Source organism: Equus caballus, chromosome 5 (assembly GCF_041296265.1).
Source record: "Equus caballus isolate H_3958 breed thoroughbred chromosome 5, TB-T2T, whole genome shotgun sequence".
Classification (NCBI taxonomy): Eukaryota; Metazoa; Chordata; class Mammalia; order Perissodactyla; family Equidae; genus Equus; species Equus caballus.
This window is the reverse complement of record NC_091688.1, coordinates 42,252,981-42,279,914: the sequence shown is the minus strand read 5'-3', so window position 1 is coordinate 42,279,914 and position 26,934 is coordinate 42,252,981. Positions and strand designations below refer to the sequence as shown.

The following is a 26,934-nucleotide window of genomic DNA, read 5'->3' as shown; positions in this document are numbered from 1 at the left end:
GCTCATGTTGTAGTGATAAAAAATAAGGAAATACTAAGATTAATTAATTAATTAAAATGGGGTAAGCCCAAAGGACACAGGAGCCAACCTGAAAGAGCTTCCAATGGCCAAAGCTAGAAAAACTGGAATAACAAAATAAATTATGATATTATTGGATTATAAACCAAAATTAAAACAAATATCCATGAGTCCACAGTTATGTAAATAATGAATGAATGAATAAATAAATGAGAAGTTATTTGTGAGATGTAAGATATCTCTCTTATAGAACAATGCTATTAATAAGTGTGGAAGGAATGAGGGAAATAGAAAAATCACCATGAGAACACTACAGTAATAAGTGCTACAGACAAGATTCATGGATAAATGCTAAAATTAGTGGGTGAAACTTTAAAGAGAAACAGGATATACCAAAGTATCTCCCCCAAATATTTACTAGTTACTGTGGTGGTTTTAATATATGTCTACAAATTCTTTGACACTCCTCCCTCTAGGAGGTAAAGCTTAATTTCTTTTCCTTTGAATGTGGGCTGAACTCAATGATCTTTCTTTTCTTTTTTTCTTCCTTTCTTCCTTCCTTCCTTCCTTCCTTTCTTTCTTTCATTTGTTTTGGTGAGGAAGATTGGCCCTGAGCTAATATTTGTTGCCAATCTTCCTCTTTTTGCTTGAGGAAGATTGTCGCTGAGCTAACATCTGTGCCAACCTTCCTCTATTTTGTATGGGGGACACTGCCACAGCATGGCTTAATGAGCAGTGTGTAGGTCCATGCCCAGGATCCAAACCCGTGAACCCTGGGCCACCGAAGTGGAACATGCAAACTTAACCACTACACCACTGGGCCAGCCCCTAATGGTCATTTTTAATGAATAGCATATGGAAAGAGAAAAGTGGTAACTTTACAGTGGAGAAAACTGACAGGCACTACCTAACCAAATGAGCAAAGTTAACGTCACTAGTGATAAATCATGTTGATATCATGTACCCCCTGAAAAAAATGCAATGAGAAGGGCTCTTCATTTCTGTGGTTTTCTTCCTAAAAATGCATAACCCAATCTAATCATGAGAAAACATCAGACAAATCCAAACTGAGAGACATTCTACAAAGTACCTGAGTAATGCTCTTTAAAAGTGTCAAGGTCATGAAAGGCAAAGAAAGACTAGACACTGTCACAGCTCAGAGAAGACTAAAGAAATATAATAATTTAGTATAGTAATGTGGTATCTTGGATTGAATGCTAGAGCAGAAAAAGGACATCAATGGAACATTAGGGGAAAGTAGGTGAAGAGTGAATGGGAACTCTGTACCACCTTTGCATCTCTTCTGTAAATCTAAATCATTTTAAAATAAAATGTTTTAAAAATTGATCTTCTATTTGATTTAACTAAAGAACAAAACCTGAAATTAAAAGAATTGAAGACCAAGATAGGGGGCCTATGGACAAGAACCAAGACAAGTTGAAATCTCAGAGGATCTGTTGGTAGAATATACCACTAAGGAAGTGTTCCAGGGATGACAAAGGAAGGAAGGAAGGGTGAGCTTAGATGATATACACTAGATAATTAGGCACTGGATAATCTAGCACTGATTAAATGGAAAATTCAATCCCTTTCTTCCATGGAGAAATGTGCATGGCAATGGCAGAACAGAAGCATCTGTGACCTCACACAAAAAATATGAAAGTCTTGTGCACACAATGCTTACCCATCTGACTACTTCAAGAGCAGGAAGATATTCAATATGGGGCCATTGACTATAAAGAAAAAAAAATTATCTTGGATGATTTATAGGTAAATTTAGAGTGACCATCAACCACATGCTGCACACAGTGCAAAAAGTACTGTTCACTCCATTTCATTCTTCCCACCAAAATCATCCAGGTGTCCAAACCCTTTCTTCATTCTCCATGTGAGCTTTTTCACCTAAAATTTATTCCCTCATCTCCAAACTCCTCTCCCTGTCCCATACCTAAGGTTAAGTCTAGATTTTCCACTACAAAAAGGTAAGTTCATATATTCAGAGACTACCTCCGGAAGGATACAGAAAAGTGTTTGCCTCTTGGAGAAATGAGGTTAGAGATTTACTTTCCATTATATAACCTTTATAGTTATATAATTCTTTGAACATTTTATATTATTTTACCAAACAGAGGTAATATCTAGTTAAAACAAAACAAAAATCAAAAGAAATTTAGCACTCCTACCAAACTGAACATGCTCACCTCAAGCTCCTCACCTCTATCCTTCATCTCTGTCATAGTTACTAATGTTCTGTACTACAGTATCACCAAAAATATCATAAACAAAATTCTAAGCACGTAAACGCCAATGGAATGCTTAAATCTGTTTACCTTTAGAGACACCTTTAGTTAGTAGGCAATTCAATAAATATTTGTCAAATGAATGAGCAATTTATCTTAGGCATGTGCTTCCCTTGCAAAAATGTTCTCTCCTTTTCTCCCCTCCCCCCATTTCAGAGTGCCTGTTCCTACTCAGATGAGAATGCACCTGGTAGGTCACGAAGACTGGCACTTATCATTGAGAATCTCCATCATATATGTACACAATTATTGTATTAATAGCAAAATTGGGAAAGTTGATTTAAAAGACACTTAACTTTGGAATATTTACAAGTCAGATGAAATTAAGCTGAGAATCAGATTTGACATTTTTCCTAGCAATTGTATGAATGAATCTTTTGATATCAGAATGAATTCATGTAGTTAAGAGTAATTACATTAAAATATAGCATATGTGACCAACGCAATGATCCATTTCTGACTTTGGTATCCTTCTCTATCCACTGTAGCTGCCTTGCGTCACATGATTCTCAAAAATTCTCAGCTTGGGGACTCTCATACCGTATTTAATTGATTCTAAAATACTAATTTTTTGACACTTTAACATCTCTGAAAGTGGGATTTTATCTTATAACTGTTGACATCTTACAATTGCTGTCAGCCACGCAGTAGTCATGACATAGTTATCACTGACTGCATCTAGGAGATTAGAAGGGCCAGCATCAAAACTTGTAGAATGGGTATCAGTAATTGGAAGAAAATCTGGTGGATAATAATGGAGCACTCTTTTATTCCCTAGAAACCGAATAGTTAAGGAGATAGAGTGGGAAAGGTGGTGAATCAGATGTTCTAGGAACCTTTCCAAAGCTGGAGACAAAAACAGACAGTTCTATATAATTGCAAAGCCAACTAAACGGCCCAATACTTATAGCTTTTTGCTGTTTTTGTTTTTTTTTTTAAAGATTGGCACCTGGGCTAACAACTGTTGCCAATCTTTTCTTTTTTCTGCTTTATCTCCCCAAACAGCCCCTGTACACAGTTGTATATCTTAGTTGCAGGTCCTTCTGGTTGTGGGATGTGGGACGCTGCCTCAACATGGCCTGACGAGCGGTGCCATGTCCACGCCCAGGATCCGAACCCTGGGCCGCCGCAGCCGAGCGCGCGAACTTAACCACTCGGCCACGGAGCCGGCCCCCAAGCTGTTTTTGTTTTTAGTTGATTCTTTTAACAGATGCTGCATCACTAACAGTCTTGATGGCACAAAGGAAGATGTTGTGGGGATGAACACAGACATTGATGATTTCCAGTCAAAAAGTGATTCAAATGAGGCAGAAATGTTAAGGTTGTTTTAGAAATATCTTAACCAGTTTATTTTATTTTTTCCTTTTTTTTAATCAGGCATAAGAATAATACATAACAAAAATACCATCTAATTAAGTGAAAGAGTTCTTCAGCAGGCATAAAGTAAAATTTCTAAGTGAAGAAAAGCATAGTTTAGTTGGCAATGCTTTTCTTTCTCGATGGCACATAAAATTATAGTGGTACATTAAAAAATAGCTTTACAGGGCTGGCCCCGTGGCCGAGTGGTTAGGTTCACGCGCTCTGCTGCAGGCGGCCCAGTGTTTCGTTGGTTCGAATCCTGGGCGCGGACATGGCACTGCTCATCGAGCCACGCTGAGGCAGCGTCCCACATGCCACAACTAGGACCCACAACGAAGAATATACAACTATGTACTGGGGGGCTTTGGGGAGAAAAAGGAAAAATAAAATCTTTAAAAAAAAATAGCTTTACAATAGACAGTATCTTCAATTATATGAAATATAGTATACCAAACATATTGAACTTCTCTTTAAGAAAACATAGTATAGAAATATCATTTATCAAAATATTTCAGTCATACAGATATTTCTGGCCTATCAATACAGCAATGGAGTGCCAGAAACCCAGGGACGCAGAGCCCTGCTCTGGTTTTTTACACAAATAGCATTTCTTGAGCTGCTCTGGTCTAAAATAGACTAGTGCAGTGCTTCCCAAATTTCTGTATGTATGAGAATCACCCAGAGAGCTTGTTAAAACACAGATCCCTGGGCCCACCCCAGAAATTCTGGTACAGCAGGTCTGAGATGCAGCCTAAGAATTTACATTTCTAACAAGTTCCCGGGTGATGGTGATGATACAGGTTCACAGACCACACTTAGAGAAGTACTAGCTTGCTGGTTTTTTTTTAAGAATTGGCACCTGGGCTAACAACTGTTGCCAATCTTTTTTTTTTTTTTCCTGCTTTATTTCCCAACCCCCGGTACATAGTTGTATATTCTTAGTTGCAGGTCCTTCTAGTTGTGGGATGTGGGATGTGGGATGCTGTCTCAACGTGGCCTGATGAACGGTGCCATGTCCGCGCCCAGGATCCAAACCCTGGGCCGCTGCAGCGGAGCGCGCGAACTTAACCACTCGGCCACAGAGCCGGCCCCAGAGAAGTACTAGCTTTTTACTGCCTTTTGCCTCACTCAAGACCAGCCTCAAGTCTTAACACACCTAAGCTAGTTCCAATAAATAATTCCTTCCTTGCTTCATTGATTCAAACCACCAGAGTTTCCACTCTGTATCAGGCACCATGCCAGGTCCTGGATATACAAACAAAGTCACAGATTAGGATGCCACAATTAGGGTTCATATTGCTGGAATCCTTTTTTCTACTTCTTATCACTTGAAGCCAACAACACTCGTGTTAACCATCTATAAAAGATATCAGATTCTTTGCTCTAGAAGAACTGTTACATAGTGTATTTTCTCTCCACATACCTATCTCTCGAGCAAGAATAACACTGCTGAGGCGTATCGGTTGGGTAGATTCAGCAATGAGCACAGCTTTTTGGGAACATAAGGTGCCATTTTCATATAAAGGCTCAACAGTTACTGCATCATGATGGGTGGAATGCCTGCCAGAACAAAATACTTAAAGAGTATGAAATAAGAATGTGGGTTAAAATTAACTTTTGATGGAACACAGATTCCTATAGTTTTTCCATGTTACATACTACCAGGTATAAATGACAGTCTTTAAAGCAGAAACATTACTTAGGGACACAAGATTTAAGTAGAAGAGACTGATCAGAACCTTTTCCCAATGATCCCTTGTGCAAAGTTACAGAAGTATGACATTCCTCTCCCAATATTTAAAATAAGACTGTTACATTCTTCCCTCAGTATGTAAAAATAGGATTGATGTTGTGTTTCCAATAACGAGGGACAGGACTTTCTCATACTCTGAGGAATGAGTTTCCTCCAATTCTAGAAACTAGGCTGCTGATATCTAAAATGGAAAGGTTGCCTAAATTATGAGGTGCAAGTCCAACTCAAAATACAAAAAAAATCATTCATATGTTTGGATGGATGGAAGGAATGGCTTAATGCTAGAAAGATCCTTGCATCATCCTCTCAGTCAGCAAATACATCACACTGGGTCACCTTATAAGCCTGATTCCCTTATACTTCCTCACAAAATGGGAGGTGAACTTCTTACACTTTGAACAAACCTTAGTGCTTCTCTTAGGAGATGGTAAAGGGGAATCCACTCCATTTAGGATGAACCCTCTGATACCTCGAAGCCCACTTCAGTTAGGTTCCTCACACGTTAGGTAACCACACAACCTATCACTGGGTCCTCTCACACCAGAAAATCCTATCTTTTCATCCTCAGAAAGTCATCCCCCCAGAGGTGAGTACCCCTTGTCCTCACACTTCAAGAGGGTACCCTCATATAAGCGAGGAAACATATATTACAGGCAGATCTCATCTCCACCCAAAATGAATCCTCTCATGTTAGAAGAAGTTTACACTTCTTGGTGTCTGGGCCTCAGTTCCCTCATCCATAAAATGGGAGTAATAGTACTTACTTTCAAGACTGTAAAAATTGAACGAGTAAACATATCCTTAGTTAAGTACACACTAATTAGCTGTGATTTGAGACCCCTTCACACTGAAAACCCCACCTCATCTGGTTAGTGGGGACCGTCTCACGCCAAGCCTCTCTGCTCCTAAATAAATGTCCTCAGACCTTGGCAACGCCCTCTCACTCTAGCTGTTTACACTGCAAGGTCCTCATATCCCGTGGCCACCCGTACCTGAGGCCTCCGCCACGGGGCTTCCCTGTGCCCTGAGAGCCCCTCACAGTGACAACCCCTCACAACACACACACAATGAAAAGGCCAGGCTCACATCCTGAGAACAAGGAGCCACACATAAACTGAAGATATCCCACACAACGAGGACAGGCCACATGAGGACGGTCTGGTCACTCTGCTCCACTCAAGGGACATCCCTCTCGCCCGGAAAGGACAGGCCCCTTTGCGCGAGCGACCACACAGCATTCCTGTGGCCTCTTATACTGAGTGGACCCCTCCCATCCTTACTGGCTGGTGTCGGGGTGCACATCCTCGTGACCCCCCCACCCCTCACCAAGTGTAGCAGCCCCGCTTCGCCTCCAGGAGGAAGGGCACTCGGCCTGGCTCCCGGCCGAAGGGTAGCAACACCTGCGGCACATTAAGTTTGTTTGCCAGGGTCCCAAGCCAAAACAGAAGCAGCAACAAGAGACGGTGTAGAGGCAAGCAGAGAAACAGCCCGAAGCCTAGGCGCCTCGGGGCCCCAGAGCCAGTCATGGCGACTGCTGGGTCTCAGGTTCCCGCTCAACTACAGCCACGCCCTCAGTCCCATCATCAGCCAATCCACAGGCGTGACGTCAACGGGAGGTGGGCGCTCCGTCTTGCTTGGAATTGTGGGAATTTTTTAACGAATCACTCCAGCAAGCCAGTTATGGAAACCAGGCAAACCCAGCTACTAACTTAAATATTGGACGGCAGATCTTTTTAATAGTAAGGAACAAACAGAAAAGTCTAAAAACTAATTTCTTCCAGTTTAATTTCTCCTTCTGTAGCCTACCTTGTGTTTGGCCCCTAGCCAAAAATATTTTTTTTTTGGTAATAATTTCCAGTTAGCATTGGTCCGTGCATATAAAGGGAAAAATTTTCCAGCCCTGAGCATAAACAGCTGGACTTTGTCAAGGGAGCTGTGTCATTTTCACTAGCAAGTCCATTCAGGTCCAGCCTCAAGACCAGAGTGCAGGAAATCCCAGGCACTGGCTCTGAAAGACAGCTTTGAAAGCTATCCACTCACACAGCCTGTCTCCAAGCAAATGCTCTGAGAACACTTCTTGTTAAATTAACTTGTTTTCTCCAAACATCCAACAGAGTATCAGCTCAAAGGTGTCTCAGGACAGTTTACTAAAACCACACATTTAAGGACTATGTGGTCACTGTCATATATTGTTGAAGTCAAGGAGCACAGCACCTAATAAATCCATGGTTTATAAGAAAGAATTAATACAGTTGTACAGGAAAATGTATAGCTCACCCTGAAGATGCCAGTGCTAAATTAACTTATAAAAGGCCCGGCGCATAAATATTATTGCTAATCTTCATGTTTACCCTAATAATACATATTATCCTTATTTTACAGATGATGTAACTAAAAGATTTATATCAGGACATACAACTAGGAACCTCAGAGCTGAATTCGGAACTTAGTTTTGGTCTGCTTCAAAGTGTGTGCTCTACATTAAATCCTACTGCTACCACCCACAAAGACCTGATTTTTAACCCAGACCTCATATAGTTCCTGTGGAGAAAATACATGTGGATTAGTAAATAAAAGTCAAGTAGGTCTGAGGGTTGGAGGGACTGGTTCTTTATTTCAAAAAGACACTTGTCAATTTTCAGTATCAAAACAGTTGCACTATTGGTTTCTCTTTCTCCCAATTGGCCCCCAAAGAGACCACACCAAAGGAGAGTACATTTTAAGCCAATAAGCTGCAGGATGCACACCTAATAGACCTCACAGAAACCTCACCAAAAAGGGAGGATTGGGTAGGGAAAAAAACTTCAAAAGATCAGCACACTGCTGGCCCACAGACTATAGAGAGCTCTCACAGCCAAATGGGGTAGCCAGTGTGCCCCAACCCCAAAGAAGCAATGTTTCAAAATAATATAAAATTTAAAAAGTTTTGTACATAAGCTATTCAAGATTTCTCCAGCACTAACTGATACGAAGCACAATGAGATGGCACTTTTAGAGACAGCAGCTTCAGACCCACAATAGGGTGATGAGATGAGTTTCATATGGCTAAATCAGTGGCAAAAACATAATTTTCCTTCCTTTCTTTCAAGAATGCAGGGGAGCAAATAAGTGGTCACCTCAACATAAGGGACACATGATCAATTCTGTGAGCAGTTGGGAAGGGAGTAGAGATGGGACAAGGATTTGGTCTCAGAGAGGTCTCACCATCTTAATTTGTTTGGTCACTTCTGATGAAAAAAATAAAAATAAAATTGCCCAAAGATACCTTAAAGCTGAAAACCTGAACAGCACTTTTTTTTTTTTTTGCTAACTCCTCCTGGAATCACCTTTCTGGTTTGGCTGGTACTTTGTACAGTGCGATGAGGTTTCCCATAGTGGAGTCTTTTTCTGGGCTCTGTCTGGCTCTCAGTAAGGCAGGCCCATACCTCTTTCCTTCCTCTATGGAGACGGCAATATGCATTAAGCTAAAAAGTTACCTTCCAAAAGGGAGAAAGGGATTAGACCGCTGCTTCGGAGCTGTGGAATTATTTGGAATGTTTTACAAATGGTTGCTACATCAATAACAACAAAAAAGGTAATTACAAAATGTGTACATCACAACATGCTTTGAGAGACACTTTGCATTGTGCTCACATTCCCTTAAATGTTGTTCCCAAAGGTGCTCAGCCTCTAGCCCAACTGGAATCTCTGGGAAGAGGCAGAGACAGTTTGGTGAAAAAAACACAGGGGTGGGGGTGGGAGAGGCGGCGAAAGGAGAAAGCAGCCTTCCAGTTAAAGATCAGCCCTCAGTTTAAAGGTCAGCTTCGGGCAGGCTGGCCTGAGGCGGAGTCAGGGTGAGAGGGAGGCGCAGCGGCAGGGCAGGACTGGGGTGCTCTACATCTCATTCAGGTCAAGCAGAGTCTGGTCCAGCATCCTTTGTGTACAGAGGTGCTCCTCTTTGGTGCATTTCAGTTTATCTAATGGGGGTAAAGGAGAGAGGTTACAAAACCTGGAAGTCAATTTCAAGGTCTACCCATTTAGTCTGAGAATTGTTCCTGTTGCAAGGAAGCTGTAGACTAATAAGCAGCTGCCTTCTCAGCCACAGAAGTGAGCTATTGCACCCCTTGGTTTTGCAGGGCCTCTGGCTTGGCTACTAAAGTTGCAGGTGTTGCTGTATTTCTGGGGGAGGGAGTTGGAGACCTTATCAGTCATTTCCTCTTCCACCCCACCCAACCAAAGCTTTTAGCTTTCAGTCACTGAAGGAGGTGGCCTTCAACATCAGCCATTTACTCTTCTAGGCTTTGCCCACAGGACAATACCTACTTGAAATGACTCACTGGGGTCTGACCCCTGAGAACAAGAATGGGCAGATTTCTACCAGTAAAAACATCAGAATCTCAACTTGAAAAGAGTACTGAAGGACCCTCATGCACTATAGGCTTTCCCCAAAGAGTAGAGGAAAGGAATAATTGGTGGGATAAATAAAAGAAACCCCACAGACAAGTCAAAGAATCTTTAAAGAAAACAAAGCCAAGAATACTTCATTGAGTGAAACTCTCAATGAGACTTTTGCAGAGCTGTTGTCCAGATAGTAGCCTGTTACAGAGTTACTTACAATTAAACATAAAACCAGGAAAAAGCAGTAAGAGGGAAAACGTCAGGAAGAAAGCCAGCAGCTGAATATCAAGGAGAATCTAATCTGGCCAGCAAGCAAACTACTCTGACTGCTCTAGGGAATTGCAGAAAACACTCAAATCTTCAACTCAGAGAAGGTGATGGCAACACAGACCTATTTATATCCCACACCCTTGTCTTTCCCTTCCCTTTTCCCACCCAGTCAGAAGGGCCCATCCCTGGGCCTGCAGATGAAGCAGTTACAACATCTTCTCAGGTCAGTCCTTTTATTGTTAGAAAGCATCCTCGCAATGGAACACATCCTACAGTCAGTGCACAAGTGAAAGAGCAGCGAATAAGGCTGGAAAATAGAAAACTCTCCCAGATTTTCTCACTATAATCTCTCAGGCCCCTCCCTTAATCCCTCATCATTTCTTGAGAAGGGACAGAAATGCAGTATTAACTGTTCCCACTTTACAGTGCTGTAAGGAAGTCAACAATATTCTAACTGCCCCTATTAAAAAGCAATTTGCTTAGGGCAAAACAGTAACTTTTAAAAACATCAGCTTTTTGCTGGGGTCCAGGTCAGTGGTGTTGAGCAGTAAGCTCGGTTTAATGGGCATCAGTGAGCCCTGCCCATCAGTCACACAGATCATGCAGCGTTAGCTTCAGCTCATTAGAAAGCAGGCGGTTTCGCTCAAGTTGGCTGTAGAGACGCTCTGCAGCAGCAAAGGAGAGGAGAGAAAACAAGAGGAGAGGAAAAAGAGGAAGAGAAAGAGAAAAAGGGAAGGTTAGTAGAGTGCCAGAAGTAAATTTTGAGACTTTCAACTAGCTGGTATACATAATATGCATCTGTTAAGGTAGGATGGATGCAAGGAGAATTCAGACAGAGGGCCGTAGTAAGAGTCAGTCAGTTGGTGGAAAGACCAACAGAGAAATAAAATAAAAAATTCAGACTGACAAATTGGAAGGACAACATTTTGAGGGACAAAAAATATCTCCTTCACAGTATTTATTCTCTGGGTTGAAAAACTGAGACAAGTGAACAAGGGCAAAGGAAGGGATACAGCTGGCTTATAAGAAACACATTTACAATAACTAGGGTTTGAAAGGAACTAAAGTGAACAGTTCAATGTTTGTCTGTAAAGCATTCAATAAAGCATTGTGAATAACAGATTTGGGATAAATATCCCTATACCTTCTAATGCTTTTTGCTAAAGGTGTTGGGTGAAAAACCATCACAGTGGCCTATCGAATAAAAACCCAACTTCACCTTTTCTAAAAGAACCCCAGATCTGTTACTGTCAACAGTGTGTCCAGCCCCAGGGAAGGTGAATTATTGGTACGAGCCAATCAAGATTATCCTGTTGTTTTTCCAGCCTCTCTTGCAGCTAGGGGTGATCATGATATCCAGTTCTGGCCAATGAGATGTAGGAGGTAGTCTGTTGGGGACTTCTGGGAAAACTTTAGCTTTTTTTCTTGCCTTGAACATAAATGTGATAACTAGAGTTGCATATTTCAACTTTAAGATAAAAGGGCTAAGAGAATCACAGAAAGCCCAACTACATCAGGCCACAGTTGCTGAAATCTAGACTTGTTATTTGTGAGAAAAATCTCTTATTTATTTAAGTGACTGTTAAGCTTTTTCTTATAATTAAAAACACCCCTGATATAGGTAAAGTGCTCAAATCCCTTGGCTTTATCTGGATTTTCTACTTGGAGCACACCTTAAAGAGGAGGTATATAGAATCCAAATCCCTTTGACCAGCACAGGGGTAATGGAAATCTGGGGACAGACCTTCCTGGTCGACTTCTTATATCAGCCTCTGAAGTTCACAAATAAGTTTCTTCCTATGTTTTATAGTCTGTTTCAAAATGGTCTCAGGACCTCAACATGAAAAAGATACTTTGCTGCCTTAAAACCAGTTTTATCTATGGGCTGACTGTGAGCATTGCTCAGGCACCTTGCCTTCTTGGCTGAGGTTTTTGCCAGTTCCACCAAGAACATGGGACCAGTATGGTCCCAGTAATACTTGCCACTTTATGAACACTATCAAAACAGAAAGGGCACATGTATAGGAAGATCCTAGGAGGGAATGAGCAAAAATAATAGTCGTATTAAGGGGAAAAATTAGAGCAAACTTTTAAAATTGCTCTTCCCATTAAACCAGTGGTTCTCAATATGAGCAATACTGCACCTCCTCTCCCCCCAGAGGGGAATTTGGACATGTGTCAGGGCAGATTTTAACTGTCACAATAACTAGAGGGCCCTACAGATATTTACTGGGCAAGAGACAGCAATAAGTAGGATTGTTCTGTACATCCCAGAATTGTCCTGGCCTAAGTGACAAAAGGCCACTGTTGAGAAACACTATAATAGTCTATAAGCTCCAGGAGGCCTGGTATTGGACCTGTCTTATTCACTGGGGCATCCAGGACAAATAGTAGGCATTCAAATTTGTGTTGAACTCTCATTTCTTAAACTTTCAGTGGTGTTACATTACACATAGATTCCATTTGCAGCCTGGCTCTTCGGTAGCATCTATATCCAAGTTAGTGTGACTCCCAACTCCTGTCTTGGGAAAGACAGGTGTTATCAGGATCTTATCCCTCAAAACAGCCTGGTCAATGAGGGTTTTGTTCCATTTAGAGAAGAAATAGAGACAGAGAAGAAGTGGGGGCATTTTATTGCCTGATTAAATCCCAGAACACACAGTTCCTTAAGAACTGCATGAGGACAGAAAGATAAATGCAGTTGTTCTCTCACCTTGAACTTAGTAAGTAAGGTTTTTAACTCGGCTATCTCTAGTGACTAAAAATTCAGGATCAGATACCAGCTCATTAAAGCTCTTGGTTCCCTGATAATAGCAAAATAAACAAAAAAGGCAAGTCAGAGAATCCATTTGGTCTGATGTTCCTCTTAGCCATGCCCAATTAATTAGGGAACAGTCCCATGGATGCTAGACATCCTTAGGCTTCAGTGGTCAGAATCAGGTCAATTTCATCCTGTAATAGGAAAAGCGAGGGGAGGGGGCCTGCAGTAGAGAACTGTATCAGCTTTGAAGCCTCAAAGTTCAAGGAATGAGGTAGAAAAACAGATTTTGCTTTTTTTTAAACTTCCCCCTGATGTTAAGGCTTGGGAATATTCAACCAATGCTATCTGAAAGGAAGGGATTGAGCGGGGCTAAGATAAGGCTGGCCAACATACAGGCCAGTTCCACCTATCGGCAACTTGGGGCCCAGCCACGTTTTGTTCCTCATCCCTAAAATGGTAACGAGGAAGGGAAGAATAGACTCTAACACATCAGCCTATGGTTCTTTCTTAGAAATGAAGAGGAAAAAGTTAAATGGTCAAGTGCTTTGCTCTTAAGAGTACCAATGATGCTTGACCCCATCCCCATAGCTAGGCCAGGCTCAAGTAACATAGGATGGCTTCTGCAAGGATACAGAGCATTAAATGAAAGTGTAAATTTAGCATGACACAAGTATTTCAGATTTCACTTTTACCCTGTCTTATTGGTCTCTATCCTTGCTCGCGACAGTTATGCCCATGGGGAAAGACAGGAGCTATCAGAAGTAGCTCACTTTTCTCCTAATGTCTCTCCATTCTCTCCTACTTTCCTTTCTAAGAATCTCCATGCTGGGGCTGGCCCCGTGGCCGAGTGGTTAAGTTCGCGCGCTCCGCTGCAGGTGGCCCAGTGTTTCGTTGGTTCAAATCCTGGGCGCGGACATGGCACTGCTCATCAAACCACGCTGAGGCAGTGTCCCACATGCCACAACTAGAAGGACCCACAACGAAGAATATACAACTATGTACCAGGGGGCTTTGGGGAGAAAAAGGAAAAAATAAAATCTTTAAAAAAACAAACAAACAAAAAGAATCTCTATGCTGCTCTGCACAAATACCAACATACCTAGAATTGCACTACACAATGCAGTAGCCACTAGCTACATGTGGCTTGTTAACTTCAGATGAACTACAAGTAAATAAAATTAGAATTTTAGCTCGCCAGTCACACTAGCCACGTTTTGAGTGCTCAACAGCCACACATGGCTAGTGGCTACTGTATTGGACACCACTGCCAAAAGTTCTGTTGGATAGCATTGCTCTAGGCTATACTTCTTGCCTTTAGTTTTCTTCCACCAATTCACTCTTCTGCTCCTTGAAATATGGCTTCTCTCCTTGATCTTAATGCTCAAAATGTACCCTCAAATTAATAAAATATCAGTAACAATGTCCTGTCTTCAGTTATCTTCCTTTTTAACCTGTTGAAGCTGAGAACCATTGGAAATCATCCAGCCCTGAACTTTTTTAAAGACTCAAAGCTACTCATTCTCCTTCTCTCTCTCCAACCAGTTCCATTGGGCTTCCTCCTCTACGCAGATTTTCTTCGTTGCTTAATTCTTCTGTTTACATTTGTGATTGTCTTTTAGGGTTCTAATTTACTTCCATGGCCTAAACTGCCTGCCACTCTTATGGATTCCCAAATCTCTCTTATATCAACCTCTCCCCCTGAAACCCCAGGATTTTGTTTTCACCAGGATATCTGCCAGTTTTTCAGGTTTATATCCTTCTTTACCTTCCCCTGCCTCCCCAAACCAAGACCACGTGATCTCCCTACACCTTTAATACCACCGTTTTCCTAGGCTCAAAACTAACCATCCTCAACTTTTCCCCTTCACATTTAGCAGCCAGGCCCTGCATAATGCCCATCTCAGCACCAGCTCTCTACTACCACTACTCTAGTTCAGATTATTATCTCTGGGAAAACTGCAATAACCTAACCCAGTATTTTCCAAAGTGTGACAGAGTCACTTCTAGTGGTATGTGAGAAGATTTCAGGCAGTAAACATTTCTGAACTTTAAAAAAATCCATTCACTATATTATTTTAATGTGCATTAGGAAAAAACACTAGCACACTTCAAACCTTTGATTTCAAATTAAAATGGTGTAGAGTAAAAATAAAACAAATTTGAAAACAAGAGTAAATTTGAATTAAATAATACTGTAGGCAACATGTGAATATGGCAAAAGCCACCAAGTAATGGTGAAATGACTGAAATTTGGGAATCATCATTGTAATGGATCACGTTGATAATCTGCTCTCTTTACGATATAGTCTTAACTCCGCTGCCAAATCAACTCTTCTTATCTTATATGCTACTCAGACCAGAACATATCCTTGTCCAAAATCTCCTGTGGCATCCCCATCGCCTACAAAATTAAAACTCCCCAGCCTGATTTCAGCACACACCTGTCCCCTACTCTAAGTGTACCTTTACAGCTATTGTGTCTTTCCCATCCCTCTCTATTATTCTTTTGCTTCTTTTTGATCAAAATACTCAATATCCACTATCCTTCAACCAAACTCTGCTGGTCAAAAATCCAATCTTTTGGAACCCAATAAAAATCAAGAGGCAAGTTTTAACCTGTTTATTAAGTACCTATTACATGCCTCCTTCCACAAATCTTTCCTAATCATCCCCACTGGAATCTCTCTCTTTCCCCCTCTGAACTCCCACAACACCTTATTTATGATTTGTGGCACTTAGCACACATTATCTTTAGCTATATATATATATATGTTCTCTCTCCTACTAGATTCTGAGAAACTTGAGAGTAGGGATGGTGCCTCCATCCTTGATTACTTCTGTCCTCACCTTAATACCCTGTGCCTAGAAGAGACCAGTAAGCATCAGCTAAAATAAATGAATTTGTACCTTAACCTCAAAGGCTGTGTGGCAGGAAGAAATGGTATGGCCAGAAAGAAACCTGAATTCGATGAGACCCTAGCGGGAAAACCTCTCTACCTGGCTGAATCTGTTTAAAAGAAAAGCAAGTTTTAAATATATATTTTGCTGAGGAACTGAAGTACTCAGTGAACAACACTTACGTGCTTAGATAAGGACAATTGACAGCTATACTACCCAGTTTGAACCATCTCTGCTGTGTAAATTGGAATAGACATTTCTGAAATGTTGATATGTAATTCCATAATATAAACCAGAAACAATTTTACTAGAAGAAATTTACCATATTTATGTATTTTAATAAATCATTAAGACTTTGTGTACTTTATTTAAAATATGCACGATTGATTATTTTAGTTTATCTTTTATCACTTGTCTTCTAGCCACTAGACACACTAGCAAGCAAATGGTAGTAAGCCTCAAATACGTAAGAAATAAAGAATAAAATACACAACTATTGAAAATTCTATCTATTATGTATTTTTCTGACTTAGGATGATGTAATTAGTCAATTTTCGTGGTAATATATTCAGGTCCACTGGGTATTCTGAGGATGAACCATTTGAACCACGGTAAAAGGGTAGAGAATATGTATTGGGAGGCATTTCAATGATCTGTCAACCTGACCATATCAAACGAGGAGAAACTGAGGAGAGGATGGAAATATCCTAGGCAGGATGATTTAAGAACCTGGAAGTAAAGGACCTAGATGATCTCATTTAGCCTGAGTGTAAGACTAAAGCTCCTGTTCTAAAGAACCTCTATACTAGTTCACCACTTTGATAGACTCAGATCAGTTGAGTTCAAATGTCAAGAAAAAATAGACACACACAAAAGTGGCTTTGATTACATTAGTCAGAGAAGAGAGAGCTTACAATAGCTGTTCCCCGTATCACACCCCCAAGGCTCCTTCTTAGGGACAGCAGCAGCTTTGTGAATGACACGAATGCAGGGTGGCATAAGGCTTCCAGTGGCTTAACATTTTAATTTGGGGTTGGGAGTGGAACAGAGTACATAAGTTGCTTTGTGTCCCCCCCCAACATCCTAATGCCTTGGGGACCAGCCAGGCCGACCCAAATGGAATCCAGAGCGAGAGTGGGGCGTTGGGTTCCCCGAGGAGAGGGGGCAGATCCAGAACAGAGCAGAAACGGTGATAGTTATCTGTATGAAAAAGTAAGGAGACTCTAGGTAAGAAGGATTAGCACCGATCTACACAGCAATTTGGGAGAAAGGAAGAGGAAAAAAAGGAAGAGGAGACAGTAGGAATGGGAAAAGAGAGCCAGACACTACATACAGCCTGAGTCATTTGGCTTCTTTTCAGGGTTAGTGGGAAAGATACAAAGAGGTAGATTAGCATCAAGGATCAAGGATCCACAGCAAACAGACGAAGTCCCCAACAACTCTTTCTGGTGCTTTTTACTACCTGGCTTGCTCTGGGACTCAGCTCAACTCTTTGGTGAATTTGATATTTCCAATCATGGGTGTTTCCCCTGAACTTTAACATCAGGGCGCAAAGCAAATACACCCAGGAGGTCTGTATTTCGTTATGTGATGTTAGGGCCCAAGTCATTGGCTCTCTGGGCCCTATATCCTTAGTCATATGATGACATGATTCTACCTGCAGCAGTGTCCCTTCTGAGAAGACTAAATTTGAGAAACAAACAGAAAAATCATGATGTCATAATGAAGGGACTATATGAATAAAAAGTATAAAAATTACATGTAGATCGAGTTCTACCACTGATCTAAGATTAAATGCCTCCCCAGCTTTGCCAACAAGTAACCAGCACCAATGTTTTAAAGATAAGGGTAGAGATTCTAGTTTCCAAAGGACAACACCAAAGCACACTATGCATAGCCTGTACCCCCACCCACCCACAAGCCAAGGTCCCAGCCCCACTCTGCTGTCAGATAGTTACATAGAGGTCATGTCATTGAGGGCGTGGTCCAGCTCCTCGCTAATGGCCTTGTACTTCAGTTTCTGGGCATAGAGCTCATCTGGACAGGCACAGGAACCACAATGAGGAACGAGGGGATAGAGTGAAAGGTATCAGAAGCAGATGAAGAGAGGGAATCATTAGAAATTAGGGAAAGTGTGACTGTGGGTCTAATACCACAGTTAGGAGAACATCTATACTGGCAGCCATGACTGGCCATTTTCAGATCCACTGTCCCCCAGGACAAGTGGACTTCTTGACACCTCTAATCAATTGCAGCAAGGGTTGAGAACCTGGGCACAGTCATCAGTAGAAATTCCTATTACCAAAGGCACTCAAGAGGACACCACCACTCTCACTCAGTTAACCCAATTCCTGGCAGTGGTAATGTTTAATTTAACAAAAATAGAAAATGGAGAAAGTACACATTCATGTTCAGACACTTCTCTACCTACCAAGCGTGACCAGTATTCGTGGCCCCTTTGTTCTACAGGTTGCCTCTCCAAACTCTCCCAAAGTAAGACTATCTTGCCACCCAGAACATATCAAAAGATCATATGTCAGAGTTCTCAGAGCAAAGTACATTTTCCCTTGTTCGGGTGAAGGGAGTTGCCAAATTGTGGGGACAGGAAGTATTTAGAAGGCTCCTGGCACTGGTCAGCTCTGAGGTGTGGTTATTCCACAGCAGTGTCTCTTGGAGAGGTCCCCCACAACTTGAGTGGTGAATAGGATTGCCAAAAGTAGCCAAGGTGTGACACACATTCTTGTTGCCTTCTAAAACTATGGCTACCATTTTAATCCAGAGAACAAAGATTTAAGACTACTAAATTGGAGGTAAATGCAGCCACTACCAGTCTCCTCCATGGGAAGAATGTAAATTCCAGAATATTAGGTAAAGTCTTATTAAAGGAAAAGATTAAATGTAAAAATCAAATTCTAGGGTTTGACCCACTTCACCGAGCTGTGGCACAGGACAGGGCACAGGATACATGCCAAGTCACTACCAACTCTCCTGGGTGTGCAGAGAACGATGTTAACCATCAGTGGGCAAGGTCTTCCCCTCTATTCTTTATTTAATCCCTCTCCCAGGCTCCATACCTTCCAAATCATCAATTGTCTTTTCCAGCTTGGCTACCGATCTCTCAGCAAACTCAGCACGGGTCTCTGCCTGGGGGAAATATGAAACCAGTCACAATCAGAGATGAACAAGACAAATAAGAGAAAGATCTCTATTTCTTCCACCTTCTACTCCTATAACTTTCAGAACCAAAGCCAGCTAGTCTAAGTCTACATTAATGCCTTATATACCTCTAAATGTTTTCGGTCTTTCCCGATAATCTCTTCAGCTTACCTCCTTGAGTTTATCAGTAAGAATCTTGATCTCTTCCTCATATTTGTCTTCTTTTTGAGAGTACTGTAAGAGAAGTAGAATAAAAATTTCAGAGTAGAAATTACTCACACAGACAATACCCCCCCACACACATTTAATCTTACATCGAATATTCTCTTGGATTTAATGTACTGAATGGTCCATGAGAAAGAGCAAGGCCCATTTCTGACCAACAGGTCCTTAAAATTCACAAATCAATGTCCTTAGAGCCACGACACCCTCAGATTAGAATCCTCCAGGACCTTTATTTCTCAAGTAGACCTAAGCTTTGATCTTGTTTAGATCAACCCAGGGAGCTATTTTTCCTTCCTCCTGATTAATGAGTAGGTATAGCGACACCCCAAGGCCACAAGGCTAAAACAGTCCTACATGACAGTAAAGACAAGTCATTTGTCTTGCTTGCTCATTAGGTCTCAGATCTGATGATAGAAAACCTATTAGGACCCATGATTACTACCATTCAGCACAGCAGTATCAGCCTGAGAAGAACATGAGCCCAAGCCTCTGAGACCATGAAATTATTTTGACCGAAGCAATCAAAGTGCACAGGAATTAGCATTAAACCCAGAATCGGGATAGAGGGTAGGTGGGTAGGAAGAGGATACTTCTCACTGGATTATATAAGGAATGGGTTTCTCCAGTCTTTCACCAAGGGCAGGGCTGGGGCCAGGCCCCAAAGCCTGTCACTTTCACAAACCAGCCCCTACCTTCTCCGCCTGAGCCTCAAGAGACTTGAGGTTGTTGGTGACATTCTTCAGCTCCTCCTCCAGCTCAGAACACTTACTGTGAATATTTTAAATACCGCAGGAGAGGAAAGGGGAAGAAGAGAACAAAAAAAAAGGGAGAGAGATACACAGACATGAATTGAACCTATATGTAGAGAGTTGGAAGGCATACTGGGGAAAAGAGAAGTTCCCAGATAATCTGAGCAAGCATCAACCCTCCTCCCTCTACCACAGAACATGTCAGGAGCTGGACCCTCCTGGGCTGGGACTCAGCATGTTTGGATACTAATAAAGAAAACACTTGAAAGAAATCACTACCAGGAATAAGCGATAACTGCTACCTGGGGTGGAGGTAGGAACGGATGCCCAACCCAAATTGACTCCCAAATCACCCAAGGGAAGGAGAGACCCTGTGGAGAGGCAGTGAAGCAACTAGGAAAGAAGAGATGAAAGATGCCAAGTAGGTGGAAGAGAATGGAGCACTCCATGAAGAGATGAGAAAGCACTGAACAAATCAACCAGTGGAGGGGAGGCAGCTGCAAAACAAAAACAAAACCAAACAAAACCACACCATCCATGTAACGTCTCTGTGGGTTTAATGGTTAGTACCTTTTCTTCAGCAGCACTCAGACACTTCAGGTTCTGGTCCATCAGTCTGATCTGCTCATCCATCTCTCGGCAACGGCTGTTAGTGATAGTCACGGGGATCGCACAAGCCAGGTTGTGGGGAGGGAGAAAGTCAAAAAGGAACACAGCAAGAAAACAAGCAGCAAAATGAAAAAAAAAAAAAAATTCAAAAAATGAGAAGAGAACACCACCATGATCATGATATGTCATGTCTGGGAGAGAGAAGCACAAATATATATGCGACAGCACTGACTTTGTTATACAAGGCCCAGAAGGTGCCAACACGGGAGCAGTTTGTGTCTGCCCTTGCCCTAAAGTTCCCAGATTGACAAAGTGGTAAAAACAGAGACAGATCTTAAGTCAGTACAGCTACTTCAATGCCCCAAGGAGAAACAGACCCTGGGTGGAAGGAGACCAGTAGGGCCTTCCAGTTAACAGTGCAACATCTGTTAGTTTTTATTTTTCCTCAACTGGCAAACTCTCCCTACAAAAAATAAGGAAGCCGCATTGTTCACCTGTCACTAATCAAGAGAGTAAGAAAAGCCCCAAGCCATTCTTAGGGCCTAAAAAAGCACTATAGATGACGCCCACTCTCTAGGCCCTGTTTAACAAGGTTCAAGGAATGCTAGTCTATTCACATTAGTGCCCAAGCCAAAGGGGAAGGGACAGAATGGTACAGCAAGATTTGGGGAGCAAGATACTCACGACTCTGCCAGCTCAGCTCGTTCCTCTGTGCGCTCCAAGTCCCCTTCAATAATCACCAACTTACGAGCCACCTACGGGAGAAGACCCAGGTACAGCTCAGTGCAGCAAAGATGGAGCCATTTCCTGCTCACAACTCTTTTCAGAGACCTGGGGTCACTGAGGAGAGAGGGACAAATGAAAGGTGCCTTACCTCTTCATATTTCCTATCTGCCTCTTCTGCGATGTGCTTAGCTTCTTTGAGTTGGATTTCCTGGAGTTCCATCTTTTCTTCATCTTTTAAGGCTCGGTTTTCAATAACCTTCATACCTCTGCCAGAAACAGTAAGGACAAATGTAGCACTCTCAGGAATCTGTCATCAGCTCCACTCCAAGGGACCCAGAACTAAGCAGTTTAAAGCCCATTCCTCCCTGCTTACCACTTAAAAAGAATTCCCATAGCATTCCCTCCACCTTAGTTTAATTGCTGTTTAAAACCTTTTCTTACAATAACACACACTTATCGAGAAATATTCAAGTGTAGAGTCTAAGAGCATAAACCAAAAAGAGTCTCCCCACTTCTTGTCCTGCCCATCAGAGGCAAACTCTTACTTCACAATCCTTCCAGAAATGTGTTTTATATAGAAAAACTGTAAAAAAACAAAACAAAACAAAAAAAACTCATCCCCACTTGCCCACACTCCAAAGGAATCACCTACTGCACCATTCTGCAATTTGTTTTCCTCACTTTCTATAATTTGGACACTACTCTGTAACAGCATACACACAGCTGTCATATTCATTTTCACAGCTGCACTGTGTTAATGTACTCCCAATAGGGCATTTCTGATTCTGAAAAGCCTTAGTTTGATCCCACGCAAGCCATCGCACACCTTTGTTCTAGCTTAACTTACACGTGGCAAGGAGCCAATTGGCTATTTTCAACAAAGATGGGTTGTGATTTGATTCAAGAAGTGCGGCTCTCAACCCTGGGCACACATTAAAATTATCAGAGGAACTTCAAAAACATCAATGCCCTCTCGTAATGGATTCTAACTGATCTGGGGTGGGATTCAGCATTCTGCTATTTTTAAACTTGTCAATGATCCCCACCTCTCACTCCCATGATTCTAATAGTGCAGCTAGGGTTGAGAGAGCTTATTAAAACACTGATTGCTGGGGGCTGGCCCCGTGGCCGAGTGGTTAAGTTCGCACGCTCCGCTGCAGGCAGCCCAGTGTTTCGTTAGTTCGAATCCTGGGCGCAGACATGGCACTGCTCATCAGACCACGCTGAGGCAGCGTCCCACATGCCACAACTAGAAGAACCCACAATGAAGAATACACAACTATGTACCGGGGGGGCTTTGGGGAGAAAAAGGAAAAAAAATAAAATCTTAAAAAAAAAAAAAACACAAAAACACTGATTGCTGGGCTCCACCGCTACAGTCTCTGATTCATACATCAAGGGTAGGAGCTGAGAATCTGAATTTCTATCGAGTTCCCAGGTGCTGCTGGTCTGGGATTTCACTTGGAGAACCACTGCTTCCGGAGGACGAATCTCACAAATGAGTTCATGATTCACTAAGTGGAGGCTGTCGTGGCGACCCCATTTAAGGATCATTAGGTCAATTTATAGAGTAGCGCCCATTACAAAAGGGTGACAGGGTCTAAGTAATCCCTACTCTGTCTTCAAGCGGAGAGAATATGCAGAACAGAAGGAATAGGATCCTGTAAGATAGGTTACTGTTTTTAAAAATAGGTCTATGAGGAAATCTTCATCACAGCCATTATGAACTTTTGAAGTCCACACCTTATCAGGCCCCTCTACACACCTCTCACTCTCATCAGCAGCTTTCTCAGCTTCCTCCAGCTTTTGCAGGGCAGTGGCCAGGCGCTCCTGAGCGCGGTCCAGCTCCTCTTCAACCAGCTGGATCCGACGGTTCAAGGAGGCCACCTCAGCCTCAGCCTGTGTTTGAATGAAAGAATGGGAAAAGGAAGCAGGGGTATGGTGAAAAGAAGCAGAACTATGACAGTAAGATTGGGGTTGACTACCACGAGGAAGCCAGAGTCTTGCTAGAACCTGTCTTAGCTCAGATGCATGTAAGATCTAGCAGATATGAATATATATATATTTCCTCCCTTTCCCATCAAGAAACTCCCATGTTTCACAGGAAGAGTGTTTTAAAACTCAGTTCCTTGCCCAGCCCAGTGTCAGTTAGTACCACCCCCTTTCTGGACTCAGTTCAAATTCCTGAACATACTGGTGTCCGGAAGGTAGCCAGTGAAGGGTTCCTTGCCTGGGCTCTGGCTTAGAGGTGTGCCTCACTCTTCAGCAACTTTCTTATAAGTGTCTCATAAAGTGGAAAAATAAATACACAAGGTTTCCTAAAGAGGGAATCCTGGATTATCTATTAATTTGTTGCTTAACTCAAGTTGTTAACCCTCTTATCACCTTACCCTAATATACCAGGAAGATGACTAGCCAAGAGAATGTTTTCCAGAATAACCTTCCAGATCAGAAAGCAAAAGGATGGAACATTGGGATACCTACTGTCCAAGCCCGAAACTTGCTCCCCAACCCCCATCTTTTTAAAGTTGACAACAAGGAACTTCTGGCTAAAGTTATCTGCTTTGATGACACTACAAAAAAAAAAAAAAAAAAAAAACCAACGAAAAACAAAAAACGGGGCAGAATAGGTGGTTTCCTCTATGCCCACCATCCCACCTCCAAATTTCTGAACTGTGACTCCTTTCTATTCCTCTAGTCATCTCTTAGCCTCTCCCTCCAGTACAGCTTATTGACAGTCCTCTCCCTGGCCTCCACTCCACAATAAAGCACAGGCTAGAGTCCAAGTAATCTCATGTCTCCTCATTGGCAATGGAATGAGAAACAAGAAAAGGAGGCAGCCCGTGTGTGGATGAATTTTACTGATGGAAAAGCCTCCTTCCTATGACTGCTTTTCCCCTCCCCACACCTTTACCGGTGGCAAGTAGGCTGAGTGCCCACAACCATACAAGAATTTAAGCTACCCAGTTCAGATGCTTATCCAAGTGAATGGTAAACATGATCTCTCTTCTACAGCCCAGATCGTGCCTGAATTCTATTACCCTGATTTCCTCCTGGCAGTCAGGGGTGGGGGGAGCTATAGAAATTATCTGGGCCACCAGCCCCTATGGGGAGGGTTATAGCCCCAAAGACTCCTGTTAAGAATCAGGTTATTTGGCACAAAAATTTCCAAATACAAACATGGGAGGTTCAAGGGACTAGGGCGCTGGGGCTATATAACCACTGACCTACAAGAAAAGAAAATTGAGAAGTCTACATAAGTTAAAATTACTAAGAAATCTTCTGTGTCTCTAACTGTACTATTCAAAATACCACAAAGACAAGTATTCTCCAGTCCTGTCTCTTCCAGGAAAACAGATGTCCCCTAGGACAACACACATTTCACCTCACAAGCTCAAAAAGGCCGACAGGTCAAGATTACGAGAACAAGTTAGGCTATCAGGCAAGAACTATGAAACACTGTCTGTACAATGATTTACCCCACCCACCTCCCCCTTCAGATGCCTAGAACTAAAAAAAACGAAGAATGGAACCAGATTTGGAGGAAGCTCATGAAATCTAAGTCCCCATCCATCTCACCAGTAGCTACCCAAATGGAGTAGAAGATAACAGGCTATGGGGGTGGGGGTGTACAGTTTCCATGACAACAAGCTGGCTCAGGCAGTTTCTCCCACAAATCAGCATTTACAATAGAATTCTTCGCAAGGCTGAAAAGGGAGGTGGAGAAAACACATTTTGGTGACCAAGAGCATGCGCACATCGACGGAGCCTGTGTCAAAGGCAGAATACACCATGGGATTCCTGCAAAAGCTTCAGAGACCCTGTGGTGGGGGAGGAGGGAAGGTCAGTCACTGTTCTCTTTTTTCTCCTCCCGCAGAGGATCGGTTCTCTTTATAATGAAACAGAAGCTTCCAGAATCAAGATCTGTTACTATGTTTAAAAGAATAACAGAAGACACTTGACTTTTCCTTCAAGCCAGAACCTATGCACAATTATCCCTTTCAGGTCAATCAAGAGGAACCAAGGGATTGAGTTTGACTTGTAAACCAGAATGGGAAACATTTAGCTTTATGCTATTCTAATCATCCTAGGTTCAGGAGGCCCAGATGTAGTTTTGATCTTTCAGCCCACCCACCTCTGCCCAGCTTGGAGGATACGCTCTGAGGTTCTTCCTTCAGGTAATAAGGATTCTCCACTGCCTGGGAAGCAAAGATCCCAAGGGGGTGGGGGTGGGGGTGACCATACGACAAACAACACAGCAGCGATTCAGTCACATTAGATGGCTGACGACATGCGTTTGGTTTAAATGCTACCGTTCTCCACACCAAAGAGATCTCCCATGCTCACCACATCCCCCAGGGCAAGAAACTAACAGGGCACTGGTGGTGGGGGGGGGCGGGGGGAGGATCAGGGCAAATGACAGAAGGGGATTAGCCTATATCTGGCATTCTGCCACTCTGGGGTTTCTCTTTTTAGAAAAAGCCACAGATGAAAGTCAAAGGAAAGCAGTACTGTAAAAGTTAGGCCTGAGCCCTGCGAGTAAAGGACCGCTCCAGTTCCCTGTGTTCACAAATGTATCTACCCAGGGAGATACTGTGTCCTTGGGGACTTTAAATTTCACCAAAGGGGAGGCAAGTTGGTAGGAAGGGAGTAGAGCTATCTGCCCCAGAGTAAACAAAGGTGGAGCCTAAGGCAGGCACTCAGCGCAAAGGGCTATTTGCCTCTCCCCTAAGACTGTGTGCTCTAGTGTGAGGGGAAGAGAAGGTAATCAGCAGGAAAGCAAATCTAAACCAAAGAAAGGTGATAAAATGTGTTGCTTGGTCCTCCAGACCCCACAAACAGGAGAGAGCCACACAATAGTCAGACATCTTAAGCCCCTCAAGAAAACAGGAATTTGGCAGTAAGGCCAGAATCGAAACTTCTGTTTAAAGTTCACTCATTCTCTCAATAGTATTCCTAAATTTTTTAGATCAGAAAAAAAAAAGAGAGAAATACCAAGGGGAGTTAGGAGAGAGGTATTAAAAATAGATAAAGTGAACTATACACTTAAAAATGGTCGAAATGGTAAAACTTTATGTTCTGTATATTTTTACCACCACAAAAAATAGATAAGGAAAAAGACTGCATTTAAATATCATGTTGCCATCTGTTAAAGTTTAGCAAGAAGTGTAAAGGAGATTCAAAATCGGAAGTAGATTTGACAAGGTGCTATATTATAAAAGGTCAGTCTCCAGGTTAAAAGCAGAAAAGAAAAGATGGATCCCAGAACAACTCCAGTCTCAGCTTGGGACTCATCCAGCTTCACAACAAGGAAGCTGGTTCACACAAAGCAACCAGAAAAATAATTAAGCGGCAATCCCACTAACAGCATGCGATACCATCAGAGAGTACTGAGCTTCCACCTTCAGAGGAGGGAGGAGCCTGCAAAACCCACATTCCAGAATGCCCTAAGAGGACAGGTAACCCATGCACCCCCTCGCTCCCCCCCAGGTGTCTCCTCCTCAGGAGGGGTTCAAAGCTCACTAGAACAGAAAGTCAAAAGATTAGGCTCCCTCAAGCTGGGGAGTACAAGATACTGGTTTCATCAATATTTAACTATCACCCTACTTCCCCATCTGAGGTCTTCCTCACTAGACCTCAGCTCAGTAAGCAAATCTACAGGCCCGGAGGGAGTAGCTCAAGAAACATCTGAAGTTGCTCATTCTGCTGCCCATCACCCCAGAGTCAGCAAGG

At 42.4% G+C, this 26,934-nt stretch overlaps 2 protein-coding genes and 2 long non-coding RNA genes across 25 annotated transcripts in view; 2 read left to right on the top strand and 2 right to left on the bottom strand.

The window, feature by feature from the left end:
* NUP210L (nucleoporin 210 like) overlaps positions 1–7,069 on the bottom strand; it is a 90,804-nt gene extending 83,735 nt beyond the window's left edge. The window contains exons 1-2 of one of the 2 annotated variants that reach the window (XM_001495921.5): positions 6,757–7,069; positions 5,101–5,237 (exon numbers count right to left, since the gene is read on the bottom strand). In XM_001495921.5, the coding sequence (XP_001495971.1) occupies positions 5,101–5,237; positions 6,757–6,956 (337 nt within the window). In that variant the 5' untranslated portion in view covers positions 6,957–7,069. The remainder of the gene's footprint in view (positions 1–5,100; positions 5,238–6,756) is intronic. The other variant, XM_023641096.2, reaches the window with a different exon arrangement.
* Positions 1–14,260, top strand: part of LOC138924273 (uncharacterized) — a 79,928-nt gene extending 65,668 nt beyond the window's left edge. The window contains exon 3 of the long non-coding RNA XR_011439177.1: positions 13,654–14,260. This is a non-coding gene — a long non-coding RNA (uncharacterized lncRNA). The remainder of the gene's footprint in view (positions 1–13,653) is intronic.
* On the top strand, positions 7,077–8,345 carry LOC111773517 (uncharacterized). The gene is made up of 2 exons (XR_002808046.2): positions 7,077–7,169; positions 7,813–8,345. It is a non-coding gene; the product is annotated as an uncharacterized lncRNA (long non-coding RNA).
* Positions 8,025–26,934, bottom strand: part of TPM3 (tropomyosin 3) — a 27,918-nt gene continuing 9,008 nt past the window's right edge. For 2 of the 21 annotated variants that reach the window (XM_005610085.4, XM_070268183.1), the window contains 8 exons: positions 22,967–23,100; positions 21,350–21,467; positions 21,160–21,230; positions 20,437–20,512; positions 19,064–19,126; positions 18,811–18,880; positions 17,695–17,773; positions 8,025–9,386 (listed from right to left, as the gene is read on the bottom strand). In XM_005610085.4, the coding sequence (XP_005610142.1) occupies positions 9,383–9,386; positions 17,695–17,773; positions 18,811–18,880; positions 19,064–19,126; positions 20,437–20,512; positions 21,160–21,230; positions 21,350–21,467; positions 22,967–23,100 (615 nt within the window). In that variant the 3' untranslated portion in view covers positions 8,025–9,382. Of the gene's footprint in view, positions 10,743–16,612; positions 16,937–17,690; positions 17,774–18,810; positions 18,881–19,063; positions 19,127–19,809; positions 20,513–21,159; positions 21,231–21,349; positions 21,468–22,966; positions 23,101–26,934 lie in introns of those variants that run through there. The other 19 variants (XM_001496130.6, XM_070268182.1, XM_005610083.4 and 16 more) reach the window with 11 other exon arrangements.